Here is an 18811-nt window from a genome sequence, read left to right on the forward strand (position 1 = left end):
AGAGAGAGAGAGAGAGAGAGAGAGAGAGAAGAGAGAGAGAGAAGAGAGAGAGAGAGGAGAGAGAGAGAGAGAGAGTGGGGAAGGACCTAGAGGCAGGCCGCAGTGACCCGTGCGTGGCCTAGCGCTTCAGGCCCGGCCGGGCTCTCGGGCCGCGACTCACCTCAGCTGAGCTCCCGCTTCGGGAGAGAGAGAGAGAGAGAGAGAGAGAGAGAGAAATTCCTGAATCAATACTAATGAATCAACAATTTCCTCACCTCCATTACCATTTTTTTAGCTTCAGGCCCGGCCGGTCTTTAATGGCCGCCACTCACCTCAGCTCAGCTCCCGCTCGGCAGTTTGAAGGATTAGGCCCCGCCCACAAACGCCATGAAATGCCCCCCGTGCCCCCGTAGGATTGGTCAACCATCACGTCACTCAACGTTAATGAGCGGTAGGATTGGTCAACCGCTAATGAGTGGATTTTGTCCGTTTTTTGTATACTGTCCAAACAATTATTGTCTGACCAAAAAGTAAATATGCCTATGACACTCCCCTAATCATAAGCTTTCTTTTGATGTAACATATGTGTAGGTACGCTCTACAACTTTTGAGTGATGCCCAGGACAGACAGACAGACACCACAATCCTTTTATATATATATAAATTTAAAAAATAGATAATAGATAGAAGATGCATGTTCTTGTTGAGGGGGAAGAAGGAGTTGCCACATTGGTGATCGTGTCTACAAAGGTGAGGAGGGCACCAGATTAATCACCGCATGGAATAAACTAGAATTTTGGGGTTTATTATAATTAAATTAATCCAACATTTATTTACCAGAGAGCTGGGCTGCTTTTAGCACTGGGATCAAATCCAGCACAGAGGAGGAGGACCGATCTCCCGCAGCCCCAGGTTCTGCTTCAACCCAGTGCCCGAGGCGACCCTTTCCGACTTACTCCCCCGACACAACTTTGGGGGGAACGGGGAGTACTCATGCAGTCGGGATACTCTCATGGGTCCACGGCAGGGTAGACTGTACATGGGTTTTTGTATGTTCCAAGCTTTCGCATATTCACTCCCAGTGGCAGAGAGCGGGGGCAAGTTACTCATCTCACTAAAAGCTATTGGTGTACGGCCCAGGGACGAATATTGTGTTGTGGGGGCTGGGGGGGAAGGTGATGCACGGCCACAGTAGGGTTTGCCCCCCGTTAATGTGACCTATCAGGACTGACTGACTTTAGTTCGGATCGTAAGATGGAGAACTCTTTTGATAAATGAAACATTTCTACGCTGAGGTAACCAGTCTTAGATGGGACAGTAATGAGCGTGCTCGTCTGGAAGTGTGTCGGGGGGGGGGGGGGGGGGGGGGAAAACAAGACATTGCATTTATATAGCGCCTTTCACGGCCTTGAGACATCTCAAAGCGCTTTTGAAGTGTAGTCACTGCTGTAGTGTAGGAAACGTGCAGCCAATTTGTGCACAGCAAGATCCCACAAACAGCAATGAGATAAATGACCAGATAGTGATGTTGGTTGAAGGATAAATATTGACATCGGGGAGAATTCCCCCTGCTCCGCTTCGAAATAGTTACATACATTTAGAGTTACATTGAGTCTACAGCACAGAAACAGACCGTGCAGCCCAACTGGCCTGTGCGGACGGGTGTTTATGCTCCACACAAGCTTCCTCTCACCACTCTTCTTCTAAACCTATCAGTATATCCTTCGATTCCTCTCTCCCTCGTGTGCTTATCCAGCCCTGGAATATTACATGTCTACCCGAGAGAGCAGACGGGGGGGGGGGCTCGGTTTAACGTCTCATCCGAAAGACGGCACCTCCGACAATGCGGCGCTCCCTCAGTACTGCGCCGGGAGTGTCAGCCTGGATTGTGTGCTCAAGTCTCTGGGGGTGGGACTATGAACCCACAAACGCCTGACGCGGAGGCGAGAGAGAATGCGACCCACTGAGGCACGGCTGGAAACCAAACAGAAAAAGATCAACCAGCGATACCCTCAATATTACACTTTGGTGGCTGCCGGCAAGTACGTACACACGGGCGTCAAACGAGGACAGGATGGGAATCGTCGCTCGTGTCTCCACTTGGGTCGAACTGGCCGCTGCTCGCTACCTAGGCTCGCACACGGGCAAGATACCTGAAGCATGGTTGCAGCTGACGGAACTGTAACCCAGCATGACTTTCCACCCTCAGAGAAGGGAGAGTAGATTGATAAAATTGGGGACCTATATTAAAAAAACATTGCTTTGGTTCTTTTTTTCCCCCTCTCTCACCCTTACCCAAGATGGGAGCTTGCCTCAGCTAGCTGGACACTGACTCGCCCTGCCCTGTCCAGAGGCTGGATTGTTAGACTAAGCTCGGGTCCAAAAACATTCAAAAGGCACGAGTCGACGTCTTACCTTTTATATGAAGCGCTCCCCAGTTGTCCTTGGCTGAGATGCCGGAGACTTTGGTCAGATAAAAACGGTAAGACTTGGCTTTCTCCAGCACGTCCCACTTATCTACGGTCTCGCCGGCGGTCCTCTGCTTTGGGTTGCCATGCCCCTTCTGAACTTGACGAGGGGCGATGATGGTCCGTTTCTTCCAGTCGCTGCTTCTTCCTCCTCGGACCAGAGCTCTCCTCCTGGACCGTCTCCTCCTTGACCTGTCGCGCTTCCGCTTTGGAGTCAGGCTCCTCGTCGCTGCTGGAGACCCCCCAGCCCAATTCGGACGACGGTCTTATCCGTTTGACCGCAGGGGAGGGCTGTCTGGCGGGGTCGGACGCTTCAGTTTTAACGGGGTTTCCAACACGTCCCTCTGTTATTTTCCCAGCTGGGGATGCGCGAGAGCTCGGTGAGGATTGCCGGGAATGACCAGATCCCGAAGGCTCGCAGGTGCTGGGAGCTTTCTGGGCTTGCTTATCTGCTCCAGAAGCACCATTCCCCTGGCCAAAGCGCGATGCCTCAAACTCTCCCTCGTCAATGACCCGTGTCGTCCGAATCAGACACGTAGTCTCTTCTGACAGGCAGCGTAAGTGGGGCAGGGCCGGCCTTCCGTCGGGCAGGCTCAGCATCTTCCTCATCACTGCTCGACACCGTCCATCTCCCGTGCTGACTCGGAGGTCTGCTCGCCCCTACAGACATGGTCTTTGAAAGAAAAAAGAAAATAACTTGCATTTGTACAGCACCTTTCACGACCTCAGGACGTCCCAAAGCGCTTTACAGCCAATTAAGTGCTTTTTTTTTTTTGGAAGTGTCGTCACTGTTGTAACATAGGAAACGCGGCGGCCAATCTGCGCACAGCAAGATCCCACAAACAGCAATGTGATAAATGACCAGATCATCTGTTGTTTGAGGGATAAATATTGGCCCCAGGACTCCGGGGAGAATTCCCCTGCTCTTCTTCGAAACAACCAATCACAAGAACGAAATGCTGATTGAGTTTACGTTGCACTTTTTTCGTTTTGACTTGACCTCAGGTTAGATCACTTTATTAGTGGTGCCCTGCTAAAGGGGGGCACTTGTGGGGCCAATTTATGTCTGGTGACACCTGGCATCAGAGTGCCACCACTACTGGTCCAATGAAAATAGGCAAGGGCCAGATTACCGGAGCTTGGGTGCAGCATATGGTCCAGAGTTTGAATTACTTTCCAATGGGACAAAATAACATAGGCTTTGTTCATTTGCTTGGTAAATCTACAGCCAGCGTGACGTCATACAATAATATTCAATGACATCAACAGTGTTTACATAGGAACATAGGAATTGCTAGACGAGCAGAGACCATCTACATAGAACAATAGGAGCAGGAGTAGGCCATTCGGCCCTTCGAGCCTGCTCCGTCATTCAATATGATCGTGGCTGATCCTCTATCTCAATACCATATTCCCACTCTCTCCCCATACCCCTTCACACCTTTTGCGTCTAGAAATCTATCTGTCTATCTCCTTCTTAAATATATTCAGTGACTTGGCCTCCACAGCCCTCTGGGGCAGAGAATTCCACAGGTTCACCGCCCTCCGAGTGAAGAAATTTCTCCTCATCTCAGTCCTAAATGTCCTACCCCGTATCCTGAGACTGTGACCCCTCGTTCTAGAGCTCCCCAGCCAGGGGAAACATCCACCCTGCATCCAGTCTGTCTAGCCCGGCCCATCCTGGTAGTCGTGTGATACAATGATCATGGAGTTGTTGACTAATCACAGCGATCAATCTCTATCAATGAGTCTACAACAGACCCAGACGTGAGGCGAGGAAAAACCCCCAGTGCTGGAGAGCTTTGGTAATGAGAGGTTCAGAGTCATCTGTTCCTCCCGAGCACGCGGCACTCCCCACACGTCACGTCTCAAGTTACTCAAATACTCTATCCTAAAATGTCAGCTTCTGAAAGAAATCTATCTAATTTTATTAAAGTGTAATCGTCTAGCCGCAATGTTTTAAGAAAGCATCAGTGAAGTGGCAAATGCGAGAGTCTCTCTTTACAACAGCCGCATTTGTTTTCACAGTTATGTCCAGGCATACACTGCCTCAGGTTCAACATTATACATCAATGCAAGAAGACCGGAGCTCCATCAAAATAAAACAGAGGCAATTCTGAAACGAGAGCCGCCACAGACTCGATGGGCCGAACGGCCTCCTTCAGTGCTGTACAATTCTACGATTCTAAACACCAAGGGTATGATAGTGCGGTGGTTATGTTACTGGACGAGCAATCCCGAGAACGTGGTCTCAGTAAAAGTGACCGTGAAGCTGTCGGATTGTCACCACGACCCAACTGGTTCGCTAATGTCCCTTTAGGGAAGGAACCCTGCCGTCCTTGCCCGGTCTAGGCCTATATGTGACTCCAGCCCCACACCGACGTGGTTTTCTCTTATCTGCCCTCTGAAGCAGGGATGGGCAATAAATGCCAGCCTTGCCAGCGGCGCCCGCCTCCCAAGAATGACGAGGGGGGGGAGGGGGAAAAAAAAACATCGAAGCAGATTGGCAAGAACCAAGTCTCAAGAACCTCCCAGGTGTACACACTTTAACCAGCTGTAACGATACAGTTTACCAGAGCTTGGGCACTGGTCAGCTTCCCACAACTTGTCCAGCTTGGCCAACGCTGCCAGTTAGGGCACTGGTTTGCAGGGTTACCTGGAGTCAAGCGGGAAGAATCCCATTTGACATGTCGACCCTTCTAAGTCTAACTGATGAGCCAAGGTGGCTGGTCAATCATCAACAGTTGCCCTAAAGTACAGCGGGCCAACAGCCAGCTTAACCCCAAAAGGTACCCCTCTTACCTTCTCTCCCGAAAGATTACCACCAGTTATTAGGCGACTGACAGGCCCTTCCTGGGCAGGCTGCTTATTGCCTTGAACTAGAAATCTCCAATCAAGGATGCATTGCTCAGAGATCTCACACCAACACAGAAACTGCGTACACAATACTTTCTCGGTGACACCCTTCTAAACTGTGACCTGCTTTCTGTAGGGATTCACAGGGCAGTTCAGGATGGAGCTTGGCTGCAGATAAGAGGTGTGCATTGGGAGAATGGCCTGGGTCAATAGGCATTGACTCTCAGCTCATCAGAACATCGGAACAGGAGGAGGCCATTCAATGAGATCATGGCTGATCTGTGACCTCCGCCTTTGGCCCATGTCCCTTAATACCTTTGGTTAACAGAAAGCCATCAATCTCCGATTTAAAATTAACAATTGACCCAGCATCAATTGCTGTTTGTGGAAGAGAGTTCCAAACTTCTACCACCCTTTGTGTGTAGAAGTGTTTCCTAATTTCACTCCTGAAACGTCTGGCTCTAATTTTTAGACTATGCCCCCCCCAGTTCTAGACTCCCCAACCAGCGGAAATAGTTTCTCTCTATCTACCCTATCTGTTCCCCTTAATATCCTGAAAACTTTGATCAGATCACCCCCTAACCTTCTAAAGTCCATGGCTTCCAATCCTAGTTTGTGTAATCTCTCCTCATAAGTTAACCCTTGGAGTCCGGGTATCATTCTGGTAAACCCACGCTGCACTCCCTCCAAGGCCAATATATCCTTCCTAAGGTGTGGTACCCAGAACTGCTCACAGTGCTCCAGGTGTGGTCTAACCAGGGCTTTATCTAACTGCAGCTTGCTACAATAATGGAGCTTTGCTTTGACATTCAACAGCATTACCATCATCGAATCCCCCAGCAACATCCTGGGGGTCACCATTGACCAGAAACTTAACTGGACCAGTCACATAAATGCTGTGGCAACAAGAGCAGGTCAGAGGCTGGGTATTCTGCAGTGAGTGTCTCACCTCCTGACACCCCAAAGCCTTTCCACCATCTACAAGGTACAAGTCAGGAGTGTGATGGAATACTCTCCACTTGCCTGGATAAGTGCAGCTCCATCAACACTCAAGAAGCTCAACGCCATCCAGGACAAAGCAGCCCGCTTGATTGGCACCCCATCCACCACCTTAAACATTCACTCCCTCCACCACTGGCGCACCGTGGCTGCAGTGTGTACCATCTACAAGATGCACTGCAGCAACTCACCAAGGCTCCTTCGGCAGCACCTCCCAAACCCGCGACCTAGAAGGCCAAGGGCAGCAGGCGCGTGGGAACACCACCACCTCCAAGTCACACAGCATCCTGACTTGGAAGTATATCGCTGATCCTTCATGGTCGCTGGGTCAAAATCCTGGAACTCCCCCCCTAACAGCACTGTGGGAGTACCTTCACCACACGGACTGCAGCGGTTCAAGAAGGCAGCTCACCGCCACCTTCTCGCGGGCAACTAGGGACGGGCAATAAATGCCACATCCCAGGAATAAATGCTGGCCTTGCCAGCGACGCCCACAGCCCAGGAACGAATCATTTAAAAAAAGCTGATTCCCTCCCCCCACTCCCTCCCAGTGCTCGCCAACACAAAGCGCTGAACGGCGTGTGCAGATGGCCCCAGCACTGGGGATGTGTGTAGGGGCGCGGGTTGCACCCAATACATGTTGAGTGTGCATTTGTTTGACTGTAGGTGCGACCCTCACCTATTGCAGCCCAGCTGCGAGGCAACTGTATCGAACGCTCCGCGATGTATCCAGCCCGGCTCGGCGAACGCGGCCCGCTCCCCCCGGGTCCTACCGCCCTCCGCATCCGCCCTCCGCATCCGCCCTGCACTCGCCACCAGCAGCGACCTGCCACATTTAATATCCCCCACTTCCTCTCATTTCAGATTGCATTCGCTCAGCTTGCTTTTTAAGAGCGGCCGTTTGGATCCATCTCGCTCCCCCCAAAAAAAACCCACACCCCTACAACAACAACACAAACAAACTTGCATTTATATGGCGCCTTTAACGTAGTAAAACGTCCCAAAGGCGCTGCACAGGTTGTAAGACGAGAAATTTGAACACCGAGGCACATACGGAGAAATTAGGGCAGGTGACCAAAAGCTTGGTCGAAGAGGTAGGTTTTAAGGAGCGTCTTAAAGGAGGGAAGATTGGTAGCAAGGTGGAGAGGTTTAGGCAGGGAATTCCAGAGCTTAGGGCCTCTGCAACAGAAGGCACGGCCACCAATGGTGGAGCGATTATAATCAGGGATGATCAAGAGGGCAGAATTAGAGGAGCGCAGATATCTCGGGGGGTTGTGGGGCTGAAGGAGATTACAGAGATGTCCTTCAATGGGCTTCCATCTGCTTCGATTATATAGCAATGTCTCAGTCTTGTAACTACTGTCTCTCTCGTGTCGGCTGTGGCACTCTCTGTCAGAAGGTCGTGGGTTCAAGTCCCTGTACGCCAGAGACTTGAGCACCGAATCTAGGCTGACGCTCCCAGTGCAGTGCTGAGGGAGGTGCCGTCTTTCGGATGAGGCATTAAACCGAGGCCCCGTCTGCCCTCGCGGGTGGTGTCCTGGTCAATATTTATCCCTCAACCAATATCACTATATAAAAAAAACAATATGATCTGGTCATTATCACGTTGCTGTTTGTGGGAACATAAGAACATAAGAAATAGGAGCAGGAGTAGGCCAATCGTCCCCTCGAGCCTGCTCCGCCATTCAATAAGATCATGGTTGATCTGATCCTAACCGCCAATCCACTATCACAGAACCATCTCCTGAATCTAACAGAATTAGACACACGAAATAGGAGCAGGATCAGGCTACACAGCCCCTGGGCCCGCTCCGCTACCCACAGGGCCATGACCGATCCGAACCTAGGCTCATGTCCAAATTCCTGCCCGCTCCCCGTAACCCTTAATTCCCTTTACTTCTAGGAAACTGTCTATTTCTGTTTTAAATGTATGTAATGATGTAGCTTCTACAGCTTTTTGGGGCAGCATATTCCATGGACCTACCACCCTCTGAGTGAAGTAATTCCTCCTCATCTCAGTTTTGAGCTTGCTGTGTGCAAATTGGCCACCGCGTTTCCCACATTACAACAGTTCAAAAAGTACTTCATTGGCTGTAAAGTGCTTTGGGATGTGCCGGTGGTCATGAAAGGCGCTATAGAAATGCAAGTCTTTTTTTTTCTTTTATAAGACCAGCAATCAGCACCTTGATCTAAGAACTCAGCTTCCTCCACATTTGCACCCGCCATCCCATAATGAATTGAGCATAAATTCGCACCATTTATCAAGAGTATCTCTGACAGTGCGGCACTCCCTCAGTGCTGCACTGGGAGTGTCAGCCTGGATTTTGTGCTCAAGTCCCTGGAGTGGGACTCGAACCCACGACCTTCTGACTCCAAGGCGAGAGGGTGCGACCCACTGAGAGTGCTGACACTTCTACAGGAACTGACACATTTAGACTTTTGATGTGCTAAATATATTTCTCATCTCTTACTGGTGTTTAAAATGTCACTGAATAATTCTACTTCAACAAATGTTTTGACCTTCCCAGATAAGTTGAGCATTAACTTTTTCTTTTGGAAGATCTTCCTTAGGCGACTGAAAAGGAATTATATTTCTGATTGTGCAATTTGTCTTAAATTGGGAAGGAAAAACGATTAAAAAAAGAATAAATTGCTGTGATTAAAACCGCGTAGACCTGTCAGTACAATCTCTTGTGTTAATCGCTGCACAAGACTGCTTCAACAAACGCTGTGTTTCTATTGGGGAATTGCACTGAAGACTTTGCCTTTAAGAACGCCACAATCCCTTTAAGACCGATAGCCAATCACCGTGGGTGATGAAAGTTAGTGGAAGCAAAAAGTAATCCAATGAGGAATTAGTTTGTGGTTGCGCGGAAGCAGGAGTTTCAAATAGACCGGAGATTGAGAGAGAGAGAGGGGGACAGAGCTAGAGCAGTAACAGTGAGTAACACCGAGAGTAAGGGAGAGAGTGAGGGACAGTGGGAGTTACAGTGAGGGTCAGTAACAGTGGGAGTGAATGAGTGAGGGTCAGTAACAGTGGGAGTGAATGAGTGAGGGTAACAGTAACAGTGGGAGTGAATGAGTGAGGGTAACAGTAACAGTGGGAGTGAATGAGTGAGGGTAACAGTAACAGTGGGAGTGAATGAGTGAGGATAACAGTAACACTGAGACTGAATGAGTGAGGGTAACAGTAACAGTGGGAGTGAATGAGTGAGGGTAACAGTAACAGTGGGAGTGAATGAGTGAGGGTAACAGTAACAGTGGGAGTGAATGAGTGAGGGTAACAGTAACACTGAGGGACGCAGCAACAGTGAGAGTGAGCAACAGAGTAACGGGGAGAATGAATGAGAGTGACAGAAACAGTGAGAGTTAGTGGGTGTAACCGGGGAGCGACAGGGGAGCCGGGGGAGCGAGGGTACCGGGGGGGGTAAAGAGTGGAGCAAGAATGGGCCGATGGTAACGGGGGAGCGAGGATGGGCCGAGGGTAACCGGGGGAGCGAGGGGTAAAGGGGGGAGCGGGGAGGTAAAGGGGGGAGCGGGGAGGTAAAGGGGGGAGCAAGAATGGGCCGATGGGAGCGAGGGGTAACCGGGGGAGGGAGCGAGGGGTAATGGGGGAAGGAGGGAGCGGGGGTAAAGGGGGGAGCGGGGCTGGGCCGGGGGGAGCGGAGGTAAAGGGGGGAGCAGGGATGGGCCGGGGGGAGCGGGGGTAAAGGGGGGGAGCGGAGGTAAAGGGGGGAGCGGGGATGGGCCGGGGGAAAGGGGGGGAGAGGGGATGGGCCGGGGGGAGCGAGGGTAACGGGGGGGAGCGGGGGTAACGCGGGGGCGGGGGTAACGGGGGAGCGAGGGTAACGGGAGCGGGGGTAACGGGAGCAAGGGTAACGGGGGAACGGGGGAATCGGTGATCTGATAGATTGTAGCTGCCTGACTGGTTACTCTCCGGTCGTTCCAGGATGTATCGAGCACAGACTCGCGCCATTTATCAGGAGGAGAGGATAGTCACCGACTCGGAGAAGAGCCGCTTTGCCATGGTAGGTGACCCCAAGTCCGGGGGCTGGAGAGAAACCCCTTCATTCTCACTGAGGGTCCTGCCACACGTTGCCTCCAAAAACAGCAGGGCTCACTGTGCGGGGAACTGCCTCAAGGTGAACATGTTTGAAAAAGAAAGACTTGCATGTCTACAATGCCTTTCACGACCACCGGACGTCCCAAAGCGCTTTACAGCCAATAAAGTACTTGTGAAGTGTAGTCACTGTTGTAAAGTAGGAAACACAGCAGCCAATCTGCACACAGCAAGCTCCCACAAACCGCAACGTGATAATGACCAGATAATCTGTTTTTGGTGATGTTGATTGAGGGATAAATATTGGCCAGGACACCAGGGATAACTCTCCTGCTCTTCCTCAAAATAGTGCCATGGGATCTTTAAATCCACTTGATGGGGCAGACGGGGGGGGCTTCTGTTTAACGGCTCATCCGCAAGGTGGTTTATCCATCTGTTGAAGAATGGGGGGTTTTAAATCTTGAAAACTTTTCGCTTTGAAATCTGGTGCAGTGACTGTACCTTCAGGTGCAGCCATCTTAGAAAGATCTTGCATTTTATAACGCCGTTCATGACCTTGGGACTGATTCCTGGGATGGGGGGGGTTGTCCTATGAGGAGAGATTGAGCAGACTAGGCCTGTATTCTCTACAGTTTAGAAGAATGAGGGGTGATCTCATTGAAACTTCTAGAAGTCTTGAGGGGGATTGACAGGGTAGATGCAGGGAGGATGTTTCCCCCTGGCTGTGGGAGTCTAGAACCAGGGGTCACAGTCTCGGAATAAGGGGTCGGCCATTTAGGACTGAGATGAGGAGAAGTTTCTTCACTCAGAGGGAGGTGAATCTTTGGAATTCCCTACCCCAGAGGGCTGTGGAGGCTCAGTCGTTGAGTCTATTCAAGACAGAGACCGAGGGATATGAGGGTCAGGCGGGAAAGTGAAGATGAGGTAGAAGATCAGCCATGATCTTATTGAATGGCGGAGCAGGCTCGAGGGGCCGAATGGCCGACTCCTGCTCCTAATTCTTCTGTTCTTATCCCAAAGCACTTCACAGCCAATTAAGTACTTGTGAAGTGTAGTCGCTGTTATGTAGAGAAAAGTGGCAACTAAATTACACACACAAGGTTTCACAAACACCAATGACCAGAAAATCTGCCTTCATGATGTTGGTTGAGGGATAAATATTGGCCCAGGAGAACTCCCCTGCTCTTTAAAATAGTGCCCGTGGGATCTTTTACATCCACCTGAGCGAGCAGACGGGATTTAATGTCTCGTCCGAACGGCACCTCTGACAGTGCAGCACTCCCTCAGTAGTGGCACTGGGGAGTTTGTGCTCAAGTCTCGAGTGGAAATTGAACCCGCTGACTCAGAGGCGAGAGAACCCAGCTGATGGGGGAGGGCCTCCAGTTCAGTTCCCTCGCTTCTATAAAATATTAACCCTTCCCTCCCCCCCCCCCCCCCCCAACCACCATTGAAATCATAGAATAGTACAGCACAGAAGGAGGCCATTCGGCCCATCGAGTCTGCACCGGCTCTTTCGAAGAGCAATCCAGTTAGTCCCACTCCCCTGCTCTTTCCCCGTATCCCTGACATTTTTGCTCCTTCAAGTATTTATCCAATTCCCTTTTGAAGGCTACTATTGAATCTGTATCCACCGCCCTATCAGGCAGCGCATTCCAAATCCTCACCACTCGCTGCATAAAGAGGTTTTTCCTCATGTCGCCTCTGGTCCTTTTGCCAATCACCTTAAATCTGTGTCCTCTGGTTATCGACCCTTCAGCCATTGGAAACAGTTTCTCTCTATTTACTCTGTCAAAACCCTTCATGATTTTTAAACGCCTCCATCAAACCTCCTCTTAGCCTTCTCTGCTCCAAGGAGAATAAACCCCAGCTGCTCCAGTCCCTCCACGTGACTGTAATTTCCCCATCCCTGGAGCCTCTCCCTGTAGTGCACATCACGGAGCAGCTGAGAAAAGAGGCAGAGGTTCAAAACGCCAACACACACTCTCGGAGCAGGAAGCGAGGCGTATCGTGAGAACGGGCAGCAGTCAAATGCAGACCAGACACGCAAAGGGAATTACCTTGAGCAAAGGGTCTCCCCTCCCTTTAAGCCGAGGATGCCGTGTGAATCTATGGGCGTGATTACCTGGCTGTATCTTATTCTGCAAAAATAAATGAATGTAAAATAGATTAAATCATATAGAGAAATGAGAATTAAATTAATACTAACATTCAATTGTTATTTACAACAACTTGCATTTATATAGCACCTTTTTACATGTAGAAAATTGTTTCATTGGTGCCAGGAAGGAAGGTTTCAGTGTAATTTTAGTACGAAAGGGACTTAAAAAAAAAAAATGTGAATGGATTAAGTTGTATATTGAAAGGTATTTATGTTGCACAGTAACAAGTTTTCACCTTCTGTTTGATTTGAAACTTTTGTTTGAAAAATGTTGCCACTGGATGTTAATGGATAATAAAAGTGCACACAGGCTCCACCTAGTGGCCATTGTGTGCGCTTTCACTCTGCCTCCATTCTGACGTTACATTTGGGGGCATCTCAAGAACTCTGGTGGGACAGCGGCTGATTGGATAGTAAGCTCATGCCCTGGTCTGGGGGCACCTTGGCGGTGTCTTTGAAGAGCAAGTTAGAGCAGACGAACAATCTTCTCTTCTCTTAGGCAGTCCCTCAGAACCGAGGATGACGTGCTTCCACATTAAAAGAGTTCTCAGGTGACTGATGAGTCCAATGCGGGACCTACAGTCTCTGTCACAGGTTGGGGCAGACGGTGGTTGAAGGGGTGGGTGGGTGGGGTGCTTGGGTTGACGAGCGCTCCTTGCGCTGCCTGCGCTTGGCTTCCGCTTGCTCCCGGCGAAGAGACTCGAGGTGTTCGGCGCCTTCCCGGATGCTTCTCCTCCACTTTGTGTGGTCTTGGGACAGGGATTCCCAGGTGTCGGTGGGGATGTTGCACTTTTTCAAGGAGGCTTTGAGGGTGTCCTTGAAGCGTTTCCTCTGCCCACCTGGGGCTCTCTTGCCGTGCCGGAGCTCCGAGTAGAGCGCTTGTTTTAGGAGTCTCGTATCGGGCATGCGGACAATGTGACCCGTCCATTGGAGCTGATTGAGTGTGGTCAGAGCTTCGATGCTGGGGATGTTGGCCTGAGCAAGAACACGGATGTTGGTGCGCCTATCCTGCCAATGGATTTGCAGGATCTTGCGGAGGCAGCATTGGTGGTACCTCTCCAGTGCTTTGAGGTGCCTGCTGTACATGGTCCATGTCTCTGGGGCATACAGCAGGGTGGGTATCACTGCTGCTCTGTAGATCATGAGCATAGTGCCGGGTTTGAGGTCCTGGTCTTCAAACACTCTCTTCCTCAGGCGACCGAAGGCTGCACTGGCACACTGAAAGCGGTATTGGACTTCGTCGTCGACGTCTGCCCTTGTTGACAGTAGGCTCCCGAGGTATGGAAAGTGGTCCACGTTGTCCAAGGCCTTGTCGTGGATTTTGCTACCTTCCTCACTTCCTGCAGTCTACCGCTATCTTCCTCACTTCCTGCAATCTATCGCTATCTTCCTCACTTCCTGCAATGTATCGCTATCTTCCTGCAGTTTTAAACCTTTTCCTATCACTTAACTCTCTCGTACCCCCTCTATAAGGTCACATTCCCAGGTCTCTCCTTTCCAGTCTTTCCTCATTGCCCAGATCTCCAGCACTCGGGATCAACCTCTTGGCTGTTCTCTACACTCGTGTTTCTCAGTGTCCAGAACCGGACAGAGTAAAAGAAAGGAAGACTTGCATTTCAATCGCTGCTTTCCCAACCTCGGGCCGTCCCAAAGCGGTTTAAAACCAATGAAGTACTTTTTGAAGTGTAGTCACTGTTGTAATGTGGGAAACGCAGCAGCCAATTTGTGCACAGCAAGCTCCCACAAACCGCAATGTGATAATGACCAGATCCTCCATATTTAGTGAAGTTGGTTGAGGGATAAATATTGGCCCCAGGATACCGGGGAGAACTCTGCAGCTCTTTGACTAGTGCCGTGAGAAATAAATGTAAGACTGCCTTTATATATCAATGATGTGGAGATGCCGGTGTTGGACTGGGGTGGACAAATGTAAGAAGTCACACAACACCAGGGTATAGTCCAACAGCTTTATTTGAAATCACAAGCTTTCGGAGCGCTGCTCCTTCGTCAGGTGAAGTGGAGAAATGCATAAAGACACAGCTTATATAGTCAGAGAATAATGCCAGATGTTTACAGGTAATCTTTCTAACTGCCTTTTATCACACCTCGGCAGAGAGATAATCACAGCAATCAAAGGTGTGAATGGTGTCCAAACAGGTCAGTCAGGAAAACATTACATCAAAGAACAATGAGGTGGGGTCACAAGGGGTCAAATGTTGCAGATGTTGGGGTCTGTATGAAAAACAAAAATCAAACAAAAAAGTGTTCCCCGACTGGGAGGGAACACTCCTGCCTGGCGATTGTTGTGCGGTGTCCGTTCATCCATTGGCAGGCAGGAGTGTTCTTGCCCAGTCGGGGAACACTTCAGCAGTCAAGGACATTCAGCCTCCGATCTTCGGGTAAGCATTCTCCAAGGCGGCCTTCGAGACACACGACAACGCAAAATCGGCAAGCAGAAACTGATAGCCAAGTTCCGCACTCGTGAGGACGGCCTCAACCAGGGTCTTGGGTTCATGTCACGCTACATGTAACCCCACCTGACGTAGAGTCACCCAGACTCGAGTCGTCGTTGGTTTGTTCTCTCTACACAGATGCGACCGGACCGGCTGTGATTTCCAGCAAAAAAAGTTTTTTGTTTGATTTTTGTTTTTCATACAGACTCCAGCATCTGCAACATTTGACCCCTTGTGACCCCACCTCGTTGTTCTTTGATGCAATGTTTTCCTGACTGACCTGTTTGGACACCATTTACACCTTTGATTGCTGTGATTATCTCTCTGCCGAGGTGTGATAAAAGGCAGTTAGAAAGATTACCTGTAAACATCTGACATTATTCTCTGACTATATAAGCTGTGTCTTTATGCATCTCTCCACTTCACCTGATGAAGGAGCAGCGCTCCGAAAGCTTGTGATTTCAAATAAAGCTGTTGGACTATAACCTGGTGTTGTGTGGCTTCTTACATTATATATCAACATTGTTGTTGATATATAAATCAGTGGCGGCTCCTCGGATGAAGGGCCCTTGTGGGGCCATTTTTTCGGTTGGTGACAATGGGGCAACCCAGTGCCTCACTTATTAATCTATCAAAAATGGACCTCGACAAGAAAATCAAGATGGGTTAACACTCATGGTGCGAGCCTTCACTCGAACTGGCCATGGGTGCCAGCTGCCACATTAACCGGCGTGCTCTCTGTCTCGCCCGTGCTGATTGACTTGCTGCGTGTTTCCAGCACGTGTTTTTGTTTCTTGCAGCAACATCGCGGTGTGTTGCTCAGCACATGCTCTTCCCCTGAGCGAACCTTCAGCACCATGTCTCCATGGAACTCTCCCCCTCGGCACCTGTGCCATGTCCCCTCCCGCCCACTTACATTATAAACCTTCTCGCCAACAGTGCTTTGTGCAACCCTCCCCACACTTCTGCCTTTCTTCCTCCGGACGGGTATCTCCGCTCACCTCTCTCCCCCCCCCAAACAGGCTCTCACCGCCACTCGAGGAGTGCTGCAGAATGTGCTGACTTTTGACACAAGGGCACGCAGCTGTTTGGGACATGTGAGCACTCGCCAAGCACTGGGCTGAATGAAATTACCCCGTCGACATCTTAAAAAAAGGAAATATAGGCCAAGGTTCCAAAAAGGGAATTCGCTATATACTAATATAGTCAGTCATAATGGCACAGAAGGAGGCCATTCGGCCCATCGAGTCCGTGCCGGCTCTCTGTAGAGCAATCCAGTCAGTCCCATTCCCCCGCTCTATCCCCGTAGCCCTGCAAGTGTATTTCCCTCAAGTGCCTATCCAGTCTGCCCTTGAAAACATTCCGTCGGTAGCGAGTTCCAGGTCATCACCACTCACTGTGTAAAAAAGATTTTCCTCACGTTCCCCCGTATCTCTTGCCCAAAACCTTAAATCTGTGTCCCCTAGTCCTTGTACCATCAACTAATGGGAACAGCCTTTCCCCGTCCAGCCTATCCAAACCCGTCATAATCTTGCACACCTCTATCAAATCACCCCTCAATCTCCTTTGCTCTAATGAAAACAAATCCAGTTTCTCCAACCTGTCCTTGTAGCTAAGATCCCCCATCCCCGGAACCATTCTGGTAAATCTCCTCTGCACCCTCTGAAGGGCCTTCACATCCTTCCTAAAGTGTGGTGACCAGAACTGGACGCAATACTCCAGTTGTGGTCTAACCAGCGCTTTATAAAGATTTAGCATAACTTCTCTACTTTTGTACTCAATACCTCTATTTATGAAGCCCAAGATCCCGTATGCTTTGCTAACCACTCTCTCATATGTCCTGCCACCTTCAGGGACCTATGCACATTAACTCCCAGGTCCCTCTGTCCCTGCACACTCTTTAAAACTGTGCCATTAAGTGTATATTGCCTCTCCCTGTTCCTTCTGCCAAAATGCATCACCTCACACTTCTCTGTATTAAATTCCATTGTCTGCCCATTCTGCTAGCCTTTCTATGTCCTGTTGCAGTCGATTGGTATCATCTTCACTGTTTGTCACACCCCCAAGTTTGGTGTCATCGGCAAATTTAGAAATTCTACTCTGTATTCCAATATCCAGGTCATTTATATATCTCAAAAAAAGCAGTGGCCCCAGCACTGACCCTTGGGGAACACCACTGTCTACCATCCTCCAGTCTGAAAAACCGCCATTTACCACAACTCGCTGTTTTCTGTCCTTAAGCCAATTCCTTATCCAAGCTGCCACTGACCCACCTATTCCATGAGCCTCAATTTTGTTAACCAGCCTTCTATGTGGTACTTTGTCAAACGCCTTCTGAAAATCCATGTAGACAACATCCATTGCATTCCCTTCATCAATCCTCCCTGTTACTTCATCAAAAAATTCAATTAGTCAAACACGATCTGGCATTTACAAATCCGTGTTGGCTCTCCTTAATTAGCTTAAACCTCTCCAAGTGCTCGTTAATTTTTCCTTGATTACTGTTTCTAAAACTTTACCCAACACTGATGTTAAACTGATCAGTCTGTAGTTACTAGGGTTGTCCTTGCACCCTTTCCTGAACGTGAACCCGTCTTTTTATTTTTTTTGGTTTGGAATTCTTGCAGTTTTTTAAAAAATATATCTCTACTTGACTAACCGGTTTGTTTTTCCTTTACCAGGTTTTCCGGGAATGTGATTCGGGTCGGAAAGGCTATCTGAGCAGAGAAGATCTGAAGGTGGCAGTGGTGACTATATTTGGATATAAACCTTCAAAGGTAACAGTGCTGCATTTTAGAGGTTCACAGTCCCGCTCATTGAAACCTGGCTTTAAAAAGTAGTGCCAGCCAGTGGCTCAGTGGGTAGCACACTCGCCTCTGAGTCAGAAGGTCGTGGGTTCAAGTTCCACTCTAGGGACTTGTGCACAAAAGCTAGGCTGACACTCCCAGTGCAGTGCTGAGGGAGTGCCGCACTGCCGGAGGTGCCATCTTTCAAATGCGACATTAAACCGAGGCCCCGTCTGCTCTCTCAGGTGGACGTAAAAGATCCCACGGCCACTATTTTGAAGAAGAGTAAGGGAGTTCTCCCCGGTGTCCTGGGGCCAATATTTATCCCTCAATCAACATCACTAAAACAGATTATCTGGTTATTATCACATTGCTGTTTGTGGGAGCTTGCTGTGCGCAAATTGGCTGCTGCGTTTCCTACATTACAACAGTGACTCCACTTCAGAAAGTACTTCATTGGCTGTAAAGCGCTTTGAGATGTCCGGTGGTCTTGAAAGGCGCTATAGAAATGCAAGTCTTTTTTCTTTTATAATAAAGGTCTCCTCAGTTTTCAGACTGAAGTGTGTAACCACCTCATGACCAGCAGAGGGCACTGTGTCTGGGTGTTGCAGATAATCATTTTAAAATCTCTCTTCACGTTTTGCAAATTTAAGAAGAAAAATGTAAAAACTTCCAGATAACTTGGCAAAAGAACCAGAGTGGAGATGAGAATTTTATTTTACGCAGCGAGTTGTTGTGATCTGGAATGCGCTGCCTGAAAGGGCGGTGGAAGCAGATTCAATAGCAACTTTCAAAAGAGAATTGTATAAATACTTGGAAAGAAAAAATTGTCAGGGCTGTGGGGAAAGAGCAGGGTGTGGGTTTGGCGGGGGGGGTTTGGGTGGGGGGGTTAGTGGGACTAAATGGAAAGCTCTTTCAAAGAGCCGGCACAAGCACAATGGGCCAAATGGCCTCCTTCTGAGCTGTGTCGTTCTGTCAGTACAGGTAAGATATAAGCACTTGCTGTAGAGGGGCTTTAAAGTTCCAGTCTCAACTGGGTCCTAGCCATGTCC

At 49.5% G+C, this 18811-nt stretch overlaps 2 protein-coding genes across 3 annotated transcripts in view; one reads left to right on the forward strand and one right to left on the reverse strand.

The window, feature by feature from the left end:
- tdp1 (tyrosyl-DNA phosphodiesterase 1) overlaps positions 1 to 7209 on the reverse strand; it is a 192504-nt gene extending 185295 nt beyond the window's left edge. The window contains 4 exon segments of the mRNA XM_086002633.1: positions 2395 to 2515; positions 2517 to 2960; positions 2962 to 3120; positions 6982 to 7209. Of these exon segments, the coding sequence (XP_085858759.1) occupies positions 2395 to 2515; positions 2517 to 2960; positions 2962 to 3117 (721 nt within the window). The 5' untranslated portion in view covers positions 3118 to 3120; positions 6982 to 7209.
- A 1951-nt stretch (positions 7210 to 9160) lies between these two features.
- Positions 9161 to 18811, forward strand: part of efcab11 (EF-hand calcium binding domain 11) — a 140918-nt gene continuing 131267 nt past the window's right edge. For both annotated transcript variants that reach the window (XM_086002634.1, XM_086002635.1), the window contains exons 1-3: positions 9161 to 9242; positions 10252 to 10330; positions 17655 to 17750. In XM_086002634.1, the coding sequence (XP_085858760.1) occupies positions 10253 to 10330; positions 17655 to 17750 (174 nt within the window). In that variant the 5' untranslated portion in view covers positions 9161 to 9242; position 10252. The remainder of the gene's footprint in view (positions 9243 to 10251; positions 10331 to 17654; positions 17751 to 18811) is intronic.

Source organism: Somniosus microcephalus, chromosome 12, assembly GCF_052327205.1.
Source record: "Somniosus microcephalus isolate GS21.2 chromosome 12, FLI_Smic_1.0, whole genome shotgun sequence".
NCBI classification, from domain to species: domain Eukaryota; kingdom Metazoa; phylum Chordata; class Chondrichthyes; order Squaliformes; family Somniosidae; genus Somniosus; species Somniosus microcephalus.